General features: G+C 42.6%; 1 protein-coding gene across 6 annotated transcripts in view; it reads left to right on the top strand.

The window, feature by feature from the left end:
* Nucleotides 1-21,043, top strand: part of GPR1 (G protein-coupled receptor 1) — a 42,880-nt gene extending 21,837 nt beyond the window's left edge. For all 6 annotated transcript variants that reach the window (XM_012500225.2, XM_003253982.3, XM_004092010.3 and 3 more), the window contains one exon: nt 19,088-21,043. In XM_012500225.2, the coding sequence (XP_012355679.1) occupies nt 19,116-20,183 (1,068 nt within the window). In that variant the 5' untranslated portion in view covers nt 19,088-19,115 and the 3' untranslated portion in view covers nt 20,184-21,043. The remainder of the gene's footprint in view (nt 1-19,087) is intronic.
* The last annotated feature ends 531 nt before the right edge of the window (nt 21,044-21,574 follow it).

Here is a 21,574-nt window from a genome sequence, read left to right as displayed (position 1 = left end):
GTGATCTTGGCACACTGCAACCTGTGCCTCCAGGGTTCCAGCGATTCTCCTGCCTCGACCTCCAAGTAGCTCGGATTACAGGAGTGTGCCACCACGCTCGGCTAAGTTTTGTATTTTTAGTAGAGATAGGGTTTCACTGTGTTTGCCAGGCTGGTCTCAAACTCCTGAACTCAAGCGATCTGCCCACCTCAGCCTCCCAAAGTGCTGGGATTACAGACATGAGCCACCATGCCTGGCCTGGTTTAAGCACTTTTGAAGAAGGATTCTTGTGCCTCAAATGCCTGGTGGTTAAGAACATAGGCATTTACCAATTTAGATAAGAATGCTAACCATGCCACTGAATAGTTTTTGGGGTTTTGTTTGTTTGTTTGTTTTTGAGATGGAGTTTTGCTCCTGTTGCCCAGGCTGGAGTGCAATGGCATGATCTCGGCTCACTGCAACCTCCGCCTCCCGGGTTTAAGCGATTCTTCTGCCTCAGCCTCCTGAGTAGCTGGGATTACAGGCATGCGCCACCACGCCCAGCTAATTTTGTATTTTTAGTAGAGATGGAGTTTCCCTATGTTGGTCAGGCTGGTCTCGAACTCCCGACCTCAGGTGATCTGCCCACCTCAGCCTCCCAAAGTGCTGGGATTACAGGCGTGAGCCACTGTGCCTGGCCTCTGAAGAGTTTTTATAAATTGTTTAATTTTCTTGATCTTCAGCTTCCTAATCTGTAAATAGAGAATAAGAGCTCAAAAATGATATCCATTATCATAGAGTCTTGCCCTTGAAGGATGATGTGAAAAGCCCACTTAGCGCATGAGTCAGTGCCTTCTGGAGTATCCCCAGCCAGCAGCATCCAGGCTGTGATCAAACTCCCTTAGTGCCCACCCAATGCAATGCATTCTGCTTGCTTGCTTGCTTTCTTGGTAGACTTTTAACTTTCTGGATATTAAACAGATGTAACGTCTTGCTTCTCCTAAGTCAAAATTTTCTTGACTATTATGCCAACATTTTCTGCCCTAGCATCTTCAAGAATCTGAAGATAGTCATGAAACTCCTCAAGTCTTCCTTTCTCACTGGTTCGTTAAGCATTCCAACAAAGACTAATTTCAAGTCCCCTCCATCACCCTCCAGAGTTCTTTCTTTTGCACTGCTTTTGTTTTCCAATGGTCTCTCCAATGTCCGTTTTGCAGAACTCAACCAACTGTTCCAAATATAGATTGGCCATGAGAAAATAGTGTTGCAGTTGCTACCTTTGTTTTCATTACCATAAAATAATTTAAAATGTCTATGATGGGTCGGGCATGGTGGCTCATGCCTGTAATCCCAGCACTTTGGGAGGCCGAGGCGGGCGGATCACGAGGTCAGGAGATCGAGACCATCCTGGCTAACACAGTGAAACTCCATCTCTACTAAAAATACAAAAAAAAATTAGCCGGGCTTTGTGGCTGGTGCCTGTAGTCCCAGCTACTCGGGAGGCTGAGGCAGGAGAATGGCGTGAACCTGGGAGGCAGAGCTTGCAGTGAGCCGAGATCGTGCCACTGCACTCCAGCCTGGGCGACAGAGCGAGACTCCGTCTCAAAAAAAAAAAAAAAATGTCTATGATGCCCAGTGTGGTGGCTCACGCCTGTAATCCCAACACTTTGGGAGCCTGAGGCAGGTAGATCGCTTGAGGCCAGGAGTTCAAGATCAGCCTGGCCGACATGGTGAAACCCTTTTTCTACTAAAAATACAAAAATTAGCCGGGCGTGGCTACTTGGGAGACTGAGGCACGAGAACTGCTTGGACCTGGGAGGTGGAGGTTGCAGTGAGCCATATCACGCCACTGCACTCCAGCCTGGGTGACAGAGCGAAATTCTGTCTCCAAAAAAAAAAAAAAAAAAAGCCCATAACGAATGTCATAAACCATTAAATCACCATAATAATGAATCTGGCACCCACATTGTTTAGTTGTGATCAATAAGCAAGTCTTTTAACCTGTGCTTTATCTTTTATGTCTACATTTCATCCTATACTTCTTTGTATCTCCTCCTAAGAGAAAAAAAGGCAAAAATATTTTCAAGCATGTTCTGTACGAATGAAAGGCAGTTCTAGAATTGTCCTCCTCCCCCTCCTTTTGCTGCTGTGTTGAAACAGCATTACTGTTGCTACAAAAACAAGTTTCCCTTCCCTCCCCTTCACTGAGTTCATGTATTACCTCTCAGGATAATGAACAGTATTGTTTTATGAAGTGGCTGCAATCTCAATATATTCTGCAAGTTCCCTGATTACTGTTCCCTCCCCTTTAGGAGAAAGCCTTCTCTTTCTTTAAGACAGGAAGTATCTTGATGTAAATTAAAATAAGAATACATTGACCACCGATTCAGTTTCCACCCTAAACCGGATATTCTCCCTGGACTTCTATCAGTGTCACTGACAATGAGTGATTGAGAACCAAAACATCTTCAGTGCCAAATAATGATGAAATAGAAAGCAGAGATACAGGAGTACAGATTTCCACCATGTTCCCCGGTGGAAATTTTGGAAGCCTATCTTGGCCTGCAGAGATTTCAGGTCATGATTAAATATTCTAGTCTCAGACATAGTCATTTTTAGCCTTTAAAAAATTTTTAAACCATGGGTAATATCTATTTATGAGAAGTTTTATAATCTGGTAGGTACCCTGCCATGATACTTGCTTCCAAAATCAGTTCTTTGTTATGTTACGATACATAACATTGCCCAGAAGACACTAAAGAGGATGCAAGCTTTAGTTCTGACTCTTTATATGGATGAACATATCTACAACATAAACTAAACATTTCAGATCTCTAACAGTTGTCCAGTCACATGCCCTACAAATGTAAATTTACAGAAGTCCTGTGCCATCAAGTTTTCCAAATTCAGTGCCCATATTCTTCCTGATAAAAAGTTACTTTTATACACAGAAATCTCTTTTTAAGAAAACACAGCTGGGGCCAGGTGTGGTGGCTCACGCCTGTAATCCCAGCACCTTGAAAAGCTGAGCCAGGTGGATCACCTGAGATCAGGATTTCAAGACCAGCCTGGCCAACATGGTGAAACCCTGTCTCTACTAAAAATATAAAAGCTAACTGGGCATGGTGGCGGACACCTGTAATCCTAGCTACTCAGGAGGCTGAGGCAAGAGAATCACTTGAACCCAGGAGGCGGAGGTTGCAGTGGGCCAAGATTGTGCCATTGCACTCCAGCCTGGGTGACAGAGCAAGATTTGGTCTCAAAAAAAAAGAAAACACAGTTGGCCCTCCGTATCTGTAGTTTCACAGATGAAAAATATTCAGAAAAAAAAAATCAATGGCTGTATCTGTACTAAACATGCCCAGACTTTTTTTCTTATTGTTATCCCCTAAACAATACAACGACTATTTTTATAGCATTTACATTGTATTAGGTGTTATAAGTACTCTAAAGAGGATTTAAAGTATATGGGATGATGTGCATAGGTTATATGCAAATACTATACTATTTTATATCAGGGACTTGAGCATCCTTGGATTTTGGTATGCATGAGAGGTCCTGAAACCAATCTCCTGCGGATACTGAAGGATAACTGTACTAATTTGGAGATTTCTCTCTACTATGATCAAGACTTTTAAACATTACATTGCTGATTACATTACATTGTCACATTGAGATTCTTTCCAAGACTTGAGATAAAGTTTGGGAAGAAGTTACCACTTGTTTCAGTTTATGAAATAGAAAAAAAAAAAAAATGGGAGAGCGTGAGATAAAGACCTAGACTATATCCTTATAGCAAAGGTAAACAAGGAGTTTTTGTTTTGTTTTGTTTTGTTGTTTAAGAGACAGGGTTCTCACTATGGTCTTGAAGCCCTGACCTCAAGCAATCCTCCCACCTCAGCCTCCCAAAATGCTAGGATTTCAGACATGAGCCACCATGTCCAACCAAATAAATAGAAAAATAAAAATAAAATAAAAATAATAAAATAATAAAATATAATTGAATCAAAATTCAAATAAAATTTATTTTATAAAATAAAATAATAAAATAAAATAAAATAAATAATTTTTTTTTTTTTTAAAAGAGAATGCCAGTCCCGGTAGCTCATGTTTGCAATCCTAGCACATTGGGAGGCTGAGGTGGGCAGATCACTTGAACTCAGGAGTTCGAGACCAGCCTGGGCAACATGGTAAAACCCCATCTTTAGTAAAAAATCCAAAAAGAAGGCCTGGCACAGTGGCTCATGCCTGTAATCCCAGCACTTTGGGAGGCTGAGGCGGACAAATCAGGAGGTCAGAAGTTGAAGACCAGCCTGGCCAACATAGTGAAACCCCATCTCTACTAAAAAAAATACAAAAAATTAGCCAGGTGTGGTGGTGTGCGCTTGTAATCCCAGCTACTCAGGAGGCTGAGGCAGGAGAATACTGTGAACCCAGGAGGCGGAGGTTGCAGTGAATCGAGGCTGCGCCATTGCACTCCAGCCTGGGCGACAGAGTGAGACTCCATATCAAAAAAAAAAAAAAATTAGTTTGGCATGGTGGCACATGTCTCTGTGGTCCCAGCTGCCGCGGGGGGCTAAGGTAGAGGACTGCTTGAGCCCTGGGAGGTCAAGGCTGCAGTGAGCCAACATCACACCACTATACTACAGCCTAGGTGACAGAGCCAGACCCTGTCTAAAAAAAAAAAAGAAAGAGAAGAGAAATATAGTGCTATACAGTATGATATTTTCTCACCACTCTTAACCAGATATGGTGATAAACATGGCATTTTGGGGCTAGACACAGGGGTCCCCAACTCAGATGCCTTCAGAAGGCAGGCATATAATAATGTGTGAACTCCATGCAGATTCAGTATTTTTTTAACATAAAATCCACAAAACAAAACATGTTTTTGAATCTCTACTTAAAATCTTCTCACCCTTCTCATGAAGTAACTCAAAAGTCCCACTCTCTCTCTCTCTGCCTTCCCCTTTATTCTCTACTGCTTTTAAAAGTCCTAAGCTAAAACTTGTAGGTAATGATTAATACCTACAATTATTGAGCATGCTTTGTGTGCCAGGCACTGAGCTAACCACTTTTTAAGGATTTCCTCATGTGATCATTATGGCAATCCCATGAGTTAGGTGCTATTACTATTCCCATTTTAACAAGTGAGGAAACAAGTTTCTTGGTAGCAGGTAATTTGTCCATGATCCCACAGACAGAAACAGGAAGGACTGGGATTTGAGAGCAGGCAGTCTAATTCTACAACCCATAGACCACGATATTGCCTGATATTTACATTATACATGTGTGTTAATTATCTTAAAGTCTTGCAAAGGAATTAAGCCTAAAAGTTTCTTCCTAACCTAAGGATAATCATTCACCCCCAGCAATCAACAGAGCCATACAGATTGTACAAGTTAGAACACTAATTTCTGGGGGGAGCATTAAAACAACAGGTACATAAGTAGGCGCTGACTTCCCGTACATGTGCTGTGTTCTCTTTTCAAACTGTCAAAGTGAAGCATGGGGGCTGACATGCAGATCAGGCTGCAAATGCCTTTTATGACAAGAATTTGATCCCAGCATCATGAAAATAGGTATCATTAATTTCCATTTGATTCAATTATTCTTTGAAAAGGAAAAACTTTCTCTTTCTCTCTCCCAATCTCGCTGCCTTTAAAACTGATAAAACATTTGTATGCCTAAAATTAGCTCACTTTTCTGTTCAAGGTTTTCAGTGCCAACTCAAGAAAAACGTTATTGTGAAGATTATACGCAATTCAGCTAAGCTTCCTGAAAGATTCTATTCATTTCTCAAATCAATGTCTTCCAAATACATCTCCCTCATCTCAATTTTCTCACTGTCTAAAGACCTTCCATCTTTGACTTCCACTGTGGTAATAGGCTCCTGAATGATTGTCTTACTTCCATTCAAATTATTTTCCAAACCATCTTGCAAACTGCTACCAGATGATCTTTACAAAAACAAATATTCTGTCACGTCACTCCCTGTTACAAACATTTTTACATGCTTTGGGAGCAATGGAATAAAATCCAAACCCTTACGCATGACATTCAAAGGCCTTTGTCATCAGAACACTCCCATTTATGTTGTCCCTTCTCGAGCCAAATCAAAATACTTTCATTCTTCCTAATATACCAAAGAATATTGTCATTTGTCTTAATGCCTGACATTAAGTAATAAATGACATGGTAACTACAGCTAGGCAAGCTGCATCTCTATTACAGGATAAGCTATGCCAGGGGTTGGGGTGTGAGGGTTGTTCTACCACCTCCCAACTGGCAGCAACAACAATATCACCACTCAACCTTCAATTTCCATCTAACCTCCCTTTGCTTCCCTTGGGTGAATAAACAGGGTCTCTTTTTACAGCGTTGCTCTGCCTCAACGCCTTCCAAACAGAGATCGTTCATCTGAATGGCAACAAAATACTCTACTGATGCCAAACATCTTGAGTACATTCTGGGGTGTAGTATAGTTTATGTTTGACAGTGGAAAATACCGAGCAATGTCCCAAATACCACCTCCCTGGGGCAACACACACATATACATGTTTCAAAAAATCTTTCTTCCCTAAGAAGACAGCCCTTGAAAAACAGCTTGCTGACCATATGTTTGCTAGGTCATGGATCTCTGGTTTTTACTGGAGAATTTCTCTCTTGTGTCCATCAATCCTTTCTATTCATTCTTTTCTTTTCTTTTTTTTTTTTTTTTAGATGAAGTCTCACTCTATTGCCCAGGCTGGAGTGCAGTGGCACCGTCTTGGCTCACTGCGACCTCCACCTCCTGAGTTCAAGCAATTCTTCTCCCTCAGCCTCCTGAGTAGCTGGGACTACAGGCACACACCACCACACCCGGCTAATTTTTGTATTTTTAGTAGAGATGGGATTTCACCATGTTGGTCAGGCTGGTCTTGAACTCCTGACCTCAAATGATCTGCCTTCCTCAGCCTCTCAAAGTGCTGGGATTACAGGCATGAGCCACCGCTCCCTGCCTTTCCTATTCCTTCGTGTTATCCGGTCAGAAGCAAAATACATGTTCCCCCAAGGGCCCCTGTGGTGTTAACAGGAGACACATTCAGAACTTGAGTTCTTTTTACCAGAGTGTGTAGGGAACACTACACAGGCAACCTATGTAGACAAAGTTTGCCATATCAAGTCCTTCTCTCTGTTCAAACCAGCTTAGAGCCTAAACTGCCTTAAGATTCTGTGAGGTGTACATTTTTGCAGTGATGCATGAAAACCCATCTAACTCAACAAAAACAGAACAAAATTAAACCTCTCTTCATTTGCCAAATGTTCTGCCAGAAGGAATCTTTGTGTTTTGTCAAGGTAGATGAACAAAATGTTTCCCTCTATAGCCAAGCCTTGTCTAAAGCCACATTTAAAAGTTTAATGTTACACACTTCTACCAGGTGTCCTTCCCCAAAATCATCTGGATTTTATAGACTGTTTATTATTACATTTTCTGCCAGAACTCTTGCAGTAAAATTTATTTATTCAGAAAAGAGTTTCAGCTTTGCCATCTATTAAATCTGAATAGATCAGACACCAGATTGTTTAATTCAATAGGTAGTTCTATGCTCCACAAACACATGATTTGCCATTTGAATATCTAGGTAGAAGTAACCCAGGAATGTGGTAACATGGGTCCTCGAAGCAGCTGAATCCCTGCAGTAAATATGTCCCTTCGCTTTCTTTGGAACATAAACCAGAGACTTCATAGAGGTTCTCTGAACTTTGCTTCACACCAAGCATTTGTCACACATTTTTAATAGACTTGGGTGGCCCTACATATATCCCTGTTCATAGTACAGCTTGGCGGTTAAGTGGCTACACAAACTTTTTGTGATCATAGAGACCTTTATTAGTCTTCATTTCAGTCAGAATTATTTATTTGCCTTTCAGCAGCACATATGGTTTAAGACAAATACAGTAGCTATTTCCTCTTTTCCGTCAAGTCGAAAAGCCTTATGCTGACATTGTTATTGTGCTCTTCCAAACTGAGAAAACTACATGGACATCTCAATGGAAAGTCACTGCCATCCAAGGCCACTTGATCCTGCCTGTTTAATGATCCTCTTTATTTTAAACCTGGATTTAAAGACCTAATGCTGCCAGGTGTGGTGGCTCACACCTGTAATCCCAGCACTTTGGGAGGTCAAAGGGGATGGAGCACTTGAGGTCAGGAGTTCAAGGCCAGCCTGTCCAACATGGCAAAACCTTGTCTCTACTAAAAATATAAAAATTAGCCAGGTATGGTTGCGCATGCCTGTAATCCCAGCTACTTGGGAGGCTGAGGCACAAAAATCACTTGATTTTTCACACTTGATTCTCGAGTGAGAATTGCTTGAATCTGGGAGGTGGAGGTTGCAGTGAGCCAAGATTGTGCCACTCCACTCCAGCCTGAATGATGGAAAGAGACTGTCTCAAAAATAAAAAAAAGAGACCTAATATCCACCTACTATCTGTCTTCATTTCTGGTTACTGCCCACCACAGCTTCTTTCTATTGCCCAGACATCCCTCCTATTCACCGCTGATCCTTCATTCACATCCTCCCATCATCTCTCAAAAACTATTTGTATATATGCATATGTATATATGTGTGTGCATGTATATATGTATATCTTCACATGGCTAAGTTGAGGAAAAATTTCCCCCATTTTCTTTTTGTGTCTCTTTTTGTCCTTTCTCTCTTATCCCACCAAAAATAAACAGGGAAATACAACACGACATGATTGATTATATAGTGTAATACCACTTTTTAATAATTTAAAGAAGCATCTCTACAGGCCTTTAAATTTAAGTTGGCAGAAATGCTCAAGGTAGTAAGCTTTCTTTGTAAACACATTTTTCCTTTGAGAGCACCGATATCACTTTGAGATTGCATTATCACACAGTTCATTTTCATGCTCTAATCTCCACAGATTGAGTATGTCAATTCCTACCTGTAAGCTATGCTCTGCCCCAAAGTTGCACTCAACCATGTTTCTAGTTCAAAGTGTAACTTAGCAGACACCTGACCCACTTCTACTTCATTCTTTTTTTTATTTTATTTTTTGAGATGGAGTCTCATTCTGTTGCCAGACTGGAGTGCAGTGGTGTGATCTCAGCTCACTGCAACCTCTGCCTTACTGTGCCTGGCTAATTTTTGTGTTTTTAGTAGAGATGGGGTTTTGCCATGTTGGCCAGGCTGGTCTCAAACACCTGACCTCAAGTGATCTGCCTGTCTTGACCTCCCAAAGTGCTGAGATTATAGGCATGAGCCACCGGGCCTGGCCTTCATTCTCTTTTTTGGAAAAAAATGTATTCTTATTTTCATAGAGGCAGGGTCTTCACTGTGTTGCCCAGGCTGTTCTTGAACTCCTGGGCTCGAGCAGTCCCCTCGCTTCAGCCTCCAAAAGTACTGGGATTACAGGTGTGGGCCCCTGTGCCTGGCCTACTTCATTCTCTAATCAGGGTAACTGGGTTACTGCCTAGTGAGCTATGATTCTGCCACTGCTCTCCAGCCTGGGTGACAGAGCAAAACCCCTGTCTTAAAAAAAAAAAAAAAAAAAAAAAAAAAAAAAAGGGCAGCGGAGTCTTCCCAGCAGCACCTCTTTAACCCACCATAGTCAACTGCAAAACCTCCTTCATGTTAAGTCTTCATGGCTAAAAAGGGGATTTCCTAAATAGCTCCCTAACCATTGCTGGGGTAAGAGTTCCTCCTCATAAGGCCAGCTTCTTTCCCTTTCTGTCCCCTCTAAGGGAAGCTCCCCTCTCCCTCCTCCAGTGAGCTTCTGAAGCCATAACCATTGTGAGAACTAGCTCCTACCACAAAGACCTCTTATAACATCTTGTCACAGGAGGTGAGCACTGCCAGGGCTCCACCACAGTGCTCAAAGGTAGGGCCTAGAGAAGTTATATTAGTTAGGATACGTGTTCAGCTGCTTTAACAAAAGCCCATTCTGGCCGGGCGCAGTGGCTCACGCCTGTAATCCCAGCACTTTGAGAGGCCGAGGCAGGCGGATCACGAGGTCAGGAGATGGAGACCATCCTGGCTAACACGGTGAAACCCCATCTCTACTAAAAATACAAAAAATTAGCCGGGCATGGTGGTGGGCGCCTGTAGTCCCAGCTACTTGGGAGGCTGAGGCAAGAGAATGGCATGAACCCAGGAGGCAAGAGAATTGCAGTGAGCCAAGATCGTGCCACTGCACTCCAGCCTGGGGGACAGTGTGAGACTCCATCAAAAAAAAAAAAAAAAAGGCCCATTCCACAGACCCACACAGTTTTGTGAGAAAAAAATAGCCCAAAAGGATTCCAGGAGAATATTTTCACTTAGTAATCCAAAGGAGGTGGTCCAGAAAAGTAGGGTAGCTCTGTTCCACGAGGTCACCCCGGGGCCCAAACTTCTATTTGTGAAAAACCATGTTTTGCCGGGCGCGGCACGGTGAAACCCCGCCTCTACTAAAAATACAAAAAATTAGTCGGGCATGTTGGCGGGCACCTGTAGTCCCAGCTACTAGGGAGGCTGAGGCAGGAGAATGGAGTGAACCCAGGAGGCGGAGGTTGCAGTGAGCCAAGATCGCGCCACTGCACTCCAGCCTGGGTGACAGAGCAAGACTCCATCTCAAAAAAAAAAAAAGAAAAGAAAAACCATGTTTTCTTCATTTACATGGTGCAAGGTGGCTTATCACTGCATCTATATTCTAGCCCATGAGAAGAGGAGGAAAGGGGATGTATAAGGCCTTGGACTCTGGTACAGAAGGCTCCAAAGTCTGGGGGTTATATTTGACTTCATTAAGAAAACTGTTGGTTCTATCTTCAAAATATACCTAGAATCTAATCATTTCCCATCACCTTCACTGCTACCACCTAACAAGCCACCGTCATCTCTGGCCAGGATTATTGCAATAATTTTCTATCTGGTCTGCCCATTTCTTACTTGTTTGCCCCACCATTATATCTAACAGTCTATTCTCAACACAACAGAGAGATCTTTCTATAATAAAAATCAGATTGCCTTTTCCCTCTGCAAAAATCATTCAAAGGCTGACAAGCATCTATATGATGTAACCTCCTACATTCTTGTTGAATTTTTTCCTTCTTTTCTTCCTCTTGCTCGGTTTTCTCATCCTATCCTGGACATACTGGCATCCTTATTGCTTCTAGAATATGTTAGACACACTTCTGCCATAGCAATAGTGCCTGGAACACTCTTGCTGGAAATATCCATGACTAATTCCCTCACCTCCGTCAAGCCTTTTCAGTTATTTTTTCAACGAGTCCTTCTCGGACCACCTTATTGAAAGCTAAAACCAGGCTGGGTGCAGTGGCTTAAGCCTGTGATCCTAGTATTTGGGATGCTGAGGTGGGCAGATCACTTGAGCTCAGGAGTTTGAGACCAGTCTGGCCAACATAATGAAATCCCATCTTTACTAAAAATATGAAAATTAGCTGGCTGTGGTGGCTCACACCTGTAATCCCAACTACTTGGAGACTGAGGCAGGAGAATCGCTGGAACCCAGGATGTGAAGGTTGCAGTGTGCCGAGATCATGCCACTGCACTCCAGCCTAGGCAACAGAGCAAGAGTGTCAGAAAGAAAGGAAAGAAAGAAAGAAAGAAAGAAAGAAAGAAAGAAAGAAAGAAAGAAAGAAAGAAAGAAAGAAAGGAAGGAAGGAAGGAAGGAAAGAAAGAAAGTTAAAACCACCTTCTATTCCCTTTATCCTGTTCAATTTTTTCATCTTTCTATAGCACTTACCATCTCTTAATACACTATGTAATTTTATAATATTACCTTTTTACTATCTATCCCTGCCTGGTAAATATAAAATCTAAGAGGGAAGAAATAGTTGTCTGTCTTAATTAGTGAAGTATCTCAATCAGTTAGAATAGTGCCTGAACAATGTGAGCACTTACCAAATATTGGCTGAATGAATGAGTGATCAGGATTCAGAAATGGTGGTTGCCACTCCTGAGTTAGTCTTATGGGTTGGATGGTAACCCTCCTCCCCCACCAAAAAAAGATACGTTGAAGTCCTAACCCCCATTACCTCAGACTGTGACCTTATTTGAAATGGGGGCTAGGTTGGGCACAGTGGCTCACACCTGTAATCCCAGCACTTTGGGAGGCCGAGGCAGCCGGATCACGAGGTCAGGAGTTTGAGATCAGCCTGGCCAATATAGTGAAAGCCTGTCTTTACTAAAAATAAAAAAATTAGCCGGATGTGGTGGTGCACACCTGTAGTCCCAGCTACTCAGGAGGCTGAGGCAGAAGAATCGCTTGAAACTGGGAGACGGAGGTTGCAGTGAGCCGAGATCATGCCACTGCACTCCAGCCTAGGCAACAAGAGTGAAACCCTGTCTTAAAAAAAAAAAAGAGAGAGACAGAGAGAAATGGGGTCTTTACAGAGGCAATAGAATAGAAAATAGAATGAGGTATTAGGGTGGGCCCTAATTCGAAATGACTGGTGTCTTTATATAAAGGGGAAATTTAGACACAGAGTCACACAAGGAGAATGCTATGTGAAGATGTAGGCAGAGATCAGCGTAACACATGTACAAGCCAAGGAAGGCCAAAGTTTGCCAGCAAACCACAAGAAGCTAGGCAAGAGGCATGGAAAGGATGTTCCAGGACAGCCCTCATAATAAACAACCTTGATTTCAGACTTAGTCTCCAGACTGTGAGACAATACATTTCTGTTGTCTTAGGCCAAGCAGTTTCTGGTACTTTGTTATGGCAGCCCTAGGAAATGAATACATTTTGTCTCTAGATATTTGGGAAGGTTTAAATGAGGTCTGGAAACTTACTTAGATCTGGAAGTACCTGAAAACTGTAAAGCAATGGCCAAACAAGGTATAATAGGTAAACAAGAGTATGTCTTCAAAAGTTAACTGTGTCCACTCAAGGACTCAGTAGGACAGTTGCTAAGTTCCGCTGTCTGTCTTTTCTACACTCTATCCTTACCCCTCACCATCACCATCACACAAAAACATCTGCTCTAAGTCTTAGGGGAATTCCTAAGCTCCTATTTCCCATAAAGGATTCAGGTGAGCATCAACCAGCTGTTCTTGAAGCTTTTTCTCCGAGCCTGAACTATACCTTAAATCTAATGTATTCATCTGCTTCCTGGAAGATTAGGAACTTCTCTGGTGCAGGGCTTTCTGTTTGAAGGTGTTCTATTCAGATAAATCACTCATCCTCAAGGCATATGCACACACACATAAACATACCAGTATCCCACCCTCCAATCCCCTGCCCCAACAGAATGCAGAAGAAGATGGTTGCCTTCAACAGGCCCTGCGATGATCACACTGTCCCAGCAGGGTCAGTAATGACATTGGAAGGGGAGGCTCCTGACTTTTGGTGAGGATAGTGGTTAGAAGCTATTAGGGGTCTTCCATGGGCTTTTCTTTGTTTGGGGAATGAGATTCTGTTTAGGGTTTTATAAGGTGATTCAGACCACCCCATGGGCCATGTGTCTTCTGAATTGCTAATAGCTTAAAGGAACAGATCATAGGCACCTGGAAGGTAAGGATGTCCTAGTACACAGAAAAGACAGAAAGTTTTAGACTAAGCTGGGAAGGATCTGACAGTGGGAAGAATCAGCCACCAGGAGTGAGTGAGAGGGCAGAGTGAGATCCCAGGCCTGAAAGAATGGGGCAGCATGACAGGAGCCAATTCTTGCTCACTGGAATAGGACACACGAAGGAAGGGATTTGGTGTCCAGGAATAAGCCAAGATCCCGATGATAGAACTGTGGGTCAGCTGGGTGCGGTGGCTCACGCCTGTAATCCCAGCACTTTGGGAGGCCGAGGCGGGCGGATCACGAGGTCAGGGATCGAGACCATCCTGGCTAACACGGTGAAACCCCGTCTCTACTAAAAATACAAAAAAAAAAAGTTAGCCGGGCATGTTGGCGGACACCTGTAGTCCCAGCTACTCGGGAGGCTGAGGCAGGAGAATGGCATGAACCCGGGAGGCGGAGCTTGCAGTGAGCAGAGATGCGCCACTGCACTCCAGCCTGGGGGACAGAGCAAGACTCCGTCTCAAAAAAAAAAAAAAAAAAAAAATTAATGACAATGTAACATGTTAAGTGTGATAAGACAAGTATGACAGAAGAGGGGAATGCTGTAGTGGTTAAGAGCTCAGGCCAGGGGTCCAACAGATCTGACTTTAGATCCTGACTCTGCAATTGCAGGTTGTGTGATCTTGAGTAAGTTACTAAGCTTCTACAAGCTTCAGTGTTGTTTCTTAAAAATGAGACCAATAATAGTACAGTTGATCCTTGAACAACATGGGTTTCAACTGTGCAGATTCACTTAGGCATAGATTTTCTCCCTCTGCCCCTACCACTCCGAGACAGCAAGACCCACCCATCTTCTTCCTCCTCCACAACCTACTTGTTGTAAAGATGATGAGGATGAAGCCCTTTATGATGGTCCACTTCCACTTAATGACTAGTAAATATGTATTTTCTTCTTTATGATTTCCTTTTTTTTTTTTTGAGATGGAGTTTTGCTCTTGTTGCCCAGGCTGGAGTGCAATGGTACAATCTCGGCTCACTACAACCTCCACCTCCCAGGTTCAAGCAATTCTCCTGTCTCAGCCTCCCAAGCAGCTGGGATTACAGGCATGCATCACCATACTCGGCTAATTTTGTATTTTTAGTAGAGATGGGGTTTCACCATGTCGGTCAGCCTGGTCTTGAATTCCTGACCTTAGGTGATTCACCCACCTCGGCTTCCCAAAGTGCTGGGATTATAGGCGTGAGCCACTGCTCTCAACCCCTTATGATTTCCTAATAACATTTTCTTTTCTCTGGCTTACTTTATTGCAAGAATACAGTATATAATACATAAAACATACAAAATATGTGTTAATTGATGCTTTATGTCATTAGTAAGGCTTTTGATCAACAGAAGGCTATTAATAGTTAAGTTTTGGGGGAGTCAAAAGTTATATGCAAGTCAAGTTTGGTGGTGTGTTTCTGTAGTCTCAGCTACTTAGGAGGCTGAGTCAGGAGGAACCCTTGAGCTCAGGAATTTGAATCCAGCCTGGGCAACATAGTGATACTCGTTTCTAAAAAAAATAATAGGGCCAGGCATGGTGGCTCACGCCTGTAATCCCAGCACTTTGGGAGGCTGAGATGGGCGGATTACTTGAGGTCAGGAGATCAAGATGACCAGCCTGGCCAACATGGTGAAACTCTGTCTCTACTAAAAATACAAAAATTAGCCAGGCATGGTGGCACAAGCCTGTAGTCCCAGCTACTTGGGAGGCTGAGGGAGGAGAATCACTTGAACCTAGGAGGGAGAGGTTTCAGTGAGCCAAGATTGCACCACTGCACTCCAGCCTGGGCAACAGAGTGAGAGAGTTGGTCTCAATAATAATAAGTCCGGGCATGGTGGCTCACGCCTAAAATCCCAACACAACACTTTGGGAGGCCAAGGTGGGCGGATCACCTGAGGTCAGGAGTTAAAGACCAGCCTGGCCAACAAGGTGAAACCCCATCTCTACTATAAATATAAAAATTAGCAAGGCGGGGTGGCAGACACCTGTAATCCCAGCTACTAGGGAGGCTGAGGCAGGAGAATCACTTGAACCCGGGAGGCGGAGGTTACAGTGAGACGAGATTGCATCACTGCACTCCAGCTTGGGCAACAGGGCAAGACTCTGTCTCAGAATAATAATAATAATAATGGGCTGGGCACAGTGACTCACTCCTGTAATTCCAGCACTTTGGGAGGCTGAGGCAGGAGAATCACTTAAGGCCAAGAGTTCAGGACCAGCCTGGGCAACATAACAAGACCCCATGTCTACAAAAATAAAAATATCAGCCAGGCATGGTGATGTACTTCTGTAGTCCCAGCTACTTGGGAGGTGGAGGTGGGAGAATGACTTGAGCCTAGGAATTTGAGGCTGCAGTGAGCTATGATTGTGCCACTGCATTCTGACCTGGGTGACAGCGGGAGACCATGTCTCAATAACAACGAAAAGTTTTATGTAAATTTTTTTTAGTGTGTGTGGGGTCAGCACCTCTAGGCACCCCCCATGTTTTTCAAGGGTCACCTGTACTTACCTACAATGTAAGATATTTTTTTTTTTAAGAGACAATTTCTCACTTTGTTGCCCAAGCTTGTCTCAAACTCTTCGGCTCAAGCAATCCTCCTGCCTTGGCCTCCCAAAGCACTGGGATTACAAGTGTATGTAAGATTCTTATGAGGATCAAATTAGATCATACATGTCTGGCATCTAGTAAATTCTCAATAACATTGACTATCATTTTATTATAAATTGTTTTAATAATAACCATAATAATTATAATTAACTGCAGGAAGGTAAGTCAGAAAATGTTTCTAAGAAAGGTGGCATTTGAATTGAATATTGAAGAACAAAAAAGTTGCTGGGCTGGGGTTGGGAGGAAGGGAATAAATTGCTTTTGTTTTTTAATTATGCCCTGCCGGATTTCTCAGAAAGTTTTAGGTAGGATGATGAATTCAGTGATAGTCAAATTGAATTTGAGATGCCTGTGAGCAACACAGGATGTTTTGACCTCTTTATTCTAACCCTACTATAATCTAAAATTTTACATACTTGCCTCATGTATGATTGTAGCTCCATGAAATGAATGTAACTATTAATCTTTTTTCTGCTTGATCTTCATTCAATACTACAGATAGAAATAGCACAAAATAAAATGGAAGAAGACAGAGTTACACACAGTATACTTTTGTGCTGATTGAAAAATTGACATTCAAGGCTTCTTAACCCAGAAAAACTGGCCTTGATAAGAAAAAAGGCAGAGGGGCCGGGTGCAGTGGCTTATTCCTGTAATCCCAGCACTTTAGGAGGCCGAGGTGGGTGAATCACGAGGTCAAGAGATCAAGACCATCCTGGCCAACATGGTGAAACCCTGTCTCTACTAAAAATACCTGGAGGCTGAGGCAGGAGAATCGCTTGAACCCGGGAGGTGGAGGTTGCAATGAGCCGAGATGGCGCCACTGCACTCCAGCCTGGTGACAAGCAAGACTCTGTCTCAAAAAAAAAAAAAAAAAAGGCTGGGTGCGGTGGCTCATGCCTGTAATCCCAGCACTTTGGGAGGCCCAGGTGGGCGAATCACCTGAAGTCGGGAGTTCGAGACCAGCCTGACCAACATGGAGAAACCCTGTCTCTACTAAAAACACAAAAATTAGCCGGGCGTGGTGGCACATGCCTGTAATTCCAGCTACTCGGAAGGCTGAGGCAGGAGAATTGCTTGAACCCGGGAGGTGAGGTTGAGGTAAGCCAAGATCACACCACTGCACTCCAGCCTGGTCAACAAGAGCAAAACTCTGTCTCAAAAAAAAAAAAAAAAAAGGGCAGGGAGTGGGCACAAAATAAAACTTACTTTGGTAGAAATTATAAGAGACAAAATTTGGTATGGGCAAAAATAAAGTAAAACTGATTAATAAATCCAATCTTTGGCCAGGTACTCTGGCTTACACCTGTAATCTCAGCACTTTGGGAGGCTGAGATGGGTGGATCACTTGAGATCAGGAGTTCGAGACCAGCCTGGTCAACATGGTGAAACCCTGTCTCTACTAAAAATATAAAAATTAGCCAGGAATGGTAGCCGGCATCTGTAATCCCAACTACTCAGGTGGCTGAAACAGGAGAATTGCTTGAGCCCAGGAAGCAGAGGCTACTGTGAGCCGAGATTGTGCCATGCATTCCAGCCTCTGTAACGGGAGGTTGTCTCAAACAAACAAACAAACAAAAAAAAAAAACAAAAACAGAAGGCTGTCTCAAAAAAAAAATCTAATCTTTGTCATAAATTATTATGGAAAAGAATTATTTCAATAAGGTAAAAATTTAAATAAAGCTTAATTGCGTTCTGTAGGAAATTAATATAGAAATTAAGTGGTCATAATCAAATTTACTCCAAAAGCCATCTTTTGGATGAGAAGCCATCCATATTGATATAATTCTGATTACTATGTTTGCTTTCATAAACATGGACTCGAAACATCCTTGGATGCAAAATCTCAGGTCAAAATCTCCAGTGACATCCAGGTGGATTGGTCTAGGAAGTAGTAGGAACTCTTTATCTAGAGTTTAAGAAGTCAGGGCAACAACAAATCCAGATTTTTTCAGGAAAAATTTTGTTTTGAGGTGGGGTCCTGCTCTGTTGCCCAGGCTGGAGTGCAGTGGCTTGATCATAGCTCACTGCAGCCTCAAACTCCTGGGCTCACGCAATCCTCTTGCCTCGGCCTCCTGAGTAGTTAGGACTACAGCATGAGCCACCAGATCTGGCTATTTTTAAAAAATTTTTTTGTAGAGACAGGTTTTTGCTATATTTCCCAGGCTGGTCTCAAGCAATCTCCCTGCCTCAGCCTCCCAAAGTGCTGGGATTACAGGTGTGAGCCACTGTGTCTGGCTGAAATACAGATTTTGAAGTTATCACTCTGTAAGTATTAATCCGTTTTCTTTTGCATCTGCTGTAAAATAATAATGCATAGTAGGAATCTAATAAATGCTTGTTGAGTTCTCTCTAGTCAGCCCTACAAGCATTACGAACAGAAGAATTATAACTGTAGAGTCATTCATTTTAATTTAGCAAGTACTAAATACTTTATAGAAATGAACTCTCATGCTGGGAGAATGATAATCAGAGTGAAACTGAGGCTCGCCAAGACTTGAACATATGGAGTATAACCACAAGTCCTATGAAAAAATATACTATATTTGCTGGGCATAGTTGTTTATGCCTATAATTCCAGCACTTTGGGAGGCTGAGGTAGGAGGATCACTTGCGCTCAGGAGTTCGAGACCAGCCTGGGCAACATAGTGAGACCTCATCTCTACAAAAAATTTAAAAATTGGCTGAGCATGGTCATGAGCACCTGTGGTCCTAGTTATTGGGGAGGCTGAGGTAGGAGGCACTTGAGCCTAGGAGGTCAAGGCTGCAGTGAGCCAAAATATGCCATTGCACTCCAGCTTGGGCAACAGAGTGAGACCCTGTCTCAAAAAAAAGAAAAAAAAATACTATGTCTGGTCCATAACCTGAAATATTATTATCTTCATGTTCCTTATCATGCACTGAACTTTCATTTTTCTTTAAAAATTTTTTTCTTTCTTTTTAAATTTGCTTCTACAGATTTCTTCATTCTCCATTTAGCAAGGTCATGGAAGATTTGGAGGAAACATTATTTGAAGAATTTGAAAACTATTCCTATGACCTAGACTATTACTCTCTGGAGTCTGATTTGGAGGAGAAAGTCCAGCTGGGAGTTGTTCACTGGGTCTCCCTGGTGTTATATTGTTTGGCTTTTGTTCTGGGAATTCCAGGAAATGCCATTGTCATTTGGTTCACGGGGTTCAAGTGGAAGAAGACAGTCACCACTCTGTGGTTCCTCAATCTAGCCATTGCGGATTTCATTTTTCTTCTCTTCCTGCCCCTGTACATCTCCTATGTGGCCATGAATTTCCACTGGCCCTTTGGCATCTGGCTGTGCAAAGCCAATTCCTTCACTGCCCAGTTGAATATGTTTGCCAGTGTTTTTTTCCTGACAGTGATCAGCCTGGACCACTATATCCACTTGATCCATCCTGTCTTATCTCATCGGCATCGAACCCTCAAGAACTCTCTGATTGTCATTATATTCATCTGGCTTTTGGCTTCTCTAATTGGCGGTCCTGCCCTATACTTCCGGGACACTGTGGAGTTCAATAATCACACTCTTTGCTATAACAATTTTCAGAAGCATGATCCTGACCTCACTTTGATCAGGCACCATGTTCTGACCTGGGTGAAATTTATCGTTGGCTATCTCTTCCCTTTGCTAACAATGAGTATTTGCTACTTGTGTCTCATCTTCAAGGTGAAGAAGCGAAGCATCCTGATCTCCAGTAGGCATTTCTGGACAATTCTGGTTGTGGTTGTGGCCTTTGTGGTTTGCTGGACTCCTTATCACCTGTTTAGCATTTGGGAGCTCACCATTCACCACAATAGCTATTCCCACCATGTGATGCAGGCTGGAATCCCCCTCTCCACTGGTTTGGCATTCCTCAATAGTTGCTTGAACCCCATCCTTTATGTCCTAATTAGTAAGAAGTTCCAAGCTCGCTTCCGGTCCTCAGTTGCTGAGATACTAAAGTACACGCTGTGGGAAGTCAGCTGTTCTGGCACAGTGAGTGAACAGCTCAGGAACTCAGAAACCAAGAATCTGTGTCTCCCGGAAACAGCTCAATAAGTTATTACTTTTCCACAAATCAGTATATTGCTTTTTATGTGGGTCCTCTGACTGATGCTTTCAGATTAAAATTGTTTCCAAGATAGAGAGCCAACTCCACTTTCATTGTTATTGTTTCTGGTCACTATATAGGCATCACATTTTTGTGTGGATATGAAACTTAGGAAGGATCCTCTTGACTCCTTGTGATGTGGCAATAAATTTTTTTAAAAAACTGAAAATACTTAGGAAGGATCTGCATAATTTTTTTCTGCAACTTAAATGAAATGCATCATTCTTGTTAATTCTACCATGGTGAATTAATCACTTTTGAAGCAATATCAGTTATTTTTTAAATAACAACTTTTCTAAAGCCTTAAGTCTTAATATTAAATATATGATTGGCGAGGCATGGTGGCTCACACCTGTAATCCCAGCACTTTGGGAGGCCAAGGCGGGGGGATCACCTGAGGTCGGAAATTCGAGACCAGCCTGACCAACATGGAGAAACCCTGTCTCTACTAAAAATACAAAATTAGCCGGTCACGGTGGTGCATGTCTGTAATCCCAGCTACTCAGGAGGCTGAGGCAGGAGAATCTCTTGAACCTGGGAGGCAGAGGTTGTGGTGAGCCAAGATCACACCATCGCACTCCAGCCTGGGCAACAAGAGTAAAACTCTGTCTCAAAAATAAATAAACAAAATAGATAAATAAATATATGATTAATTTTAAAAATGTTAAAATGTGTTCTTAAATTCATTTTAATTCTGTACAAATAACCTACTAGACACATTTTTAAAATGCAACATGTGTACTTAATTTCTTTATGTAATCTATGTATATACATTTATGAATTAAAGTAATTGTTGGTTATCTTAAAACATCTGTTCTAGTTAATGATTTGGAAGGTTTTTTCTTCTTTCTCCCTCTCTCTCTCTCTTTGTTTTTTATGGTAGGAACAGCCTTTATTGGTTGCAATGGGAAGTGGAAGAGGAGGGGATATGACAGCTCATGTTCCTGAAACGGTGTCTACAAATACCGTCGCCACACTCCAAAAACCCAGTAAACTAATGATGCTTAATAAACTCCTCCTGAACCTAGTTCTTAAGACAATTTATACTTCTGATATAATTCTCACAATTCTGAGGGTCAGGAATTCAAAGAAGTCAGAAGGGAGGTTCATCTGTCTCTGCTTTGCAATATCTGGAGCATCAGCTGGACTGAGATGATGCAAATCACAGCTGGAATCTGCCAAAGACATCCCCTTCCCTCCCTCCCTCTCCCCTCCCAACACAGCTATTCCACCATGGCACTTCAGGGTAGCCAGACTTCTAATGTGGCAACTCAGGGCTCCAAGAGGCCAAGGTGGAAATTTCTAGTCCTCTTAAAGGCTATGACTGGCACAGGTACAG

Source organism: Nomascus leucogenys, chromosome 22a (genome assembly GCF_006542625.1).
Source record: "Nomascus leucogenys isolate Asia chromosome 22a, Asia_NLE_v1, whole genome shotgun sequence".
Lineage (NCBI taxonomy): Eukaryota > Metazoa > Chordata > Mammalia > Primates > Hylobatidae > Nomascus > Nomascus leucogenys.
Note: the sequence above shows the minus strand (reverse complement) of the source record. Positions and strands in the feature narration are given on the sequence as shown.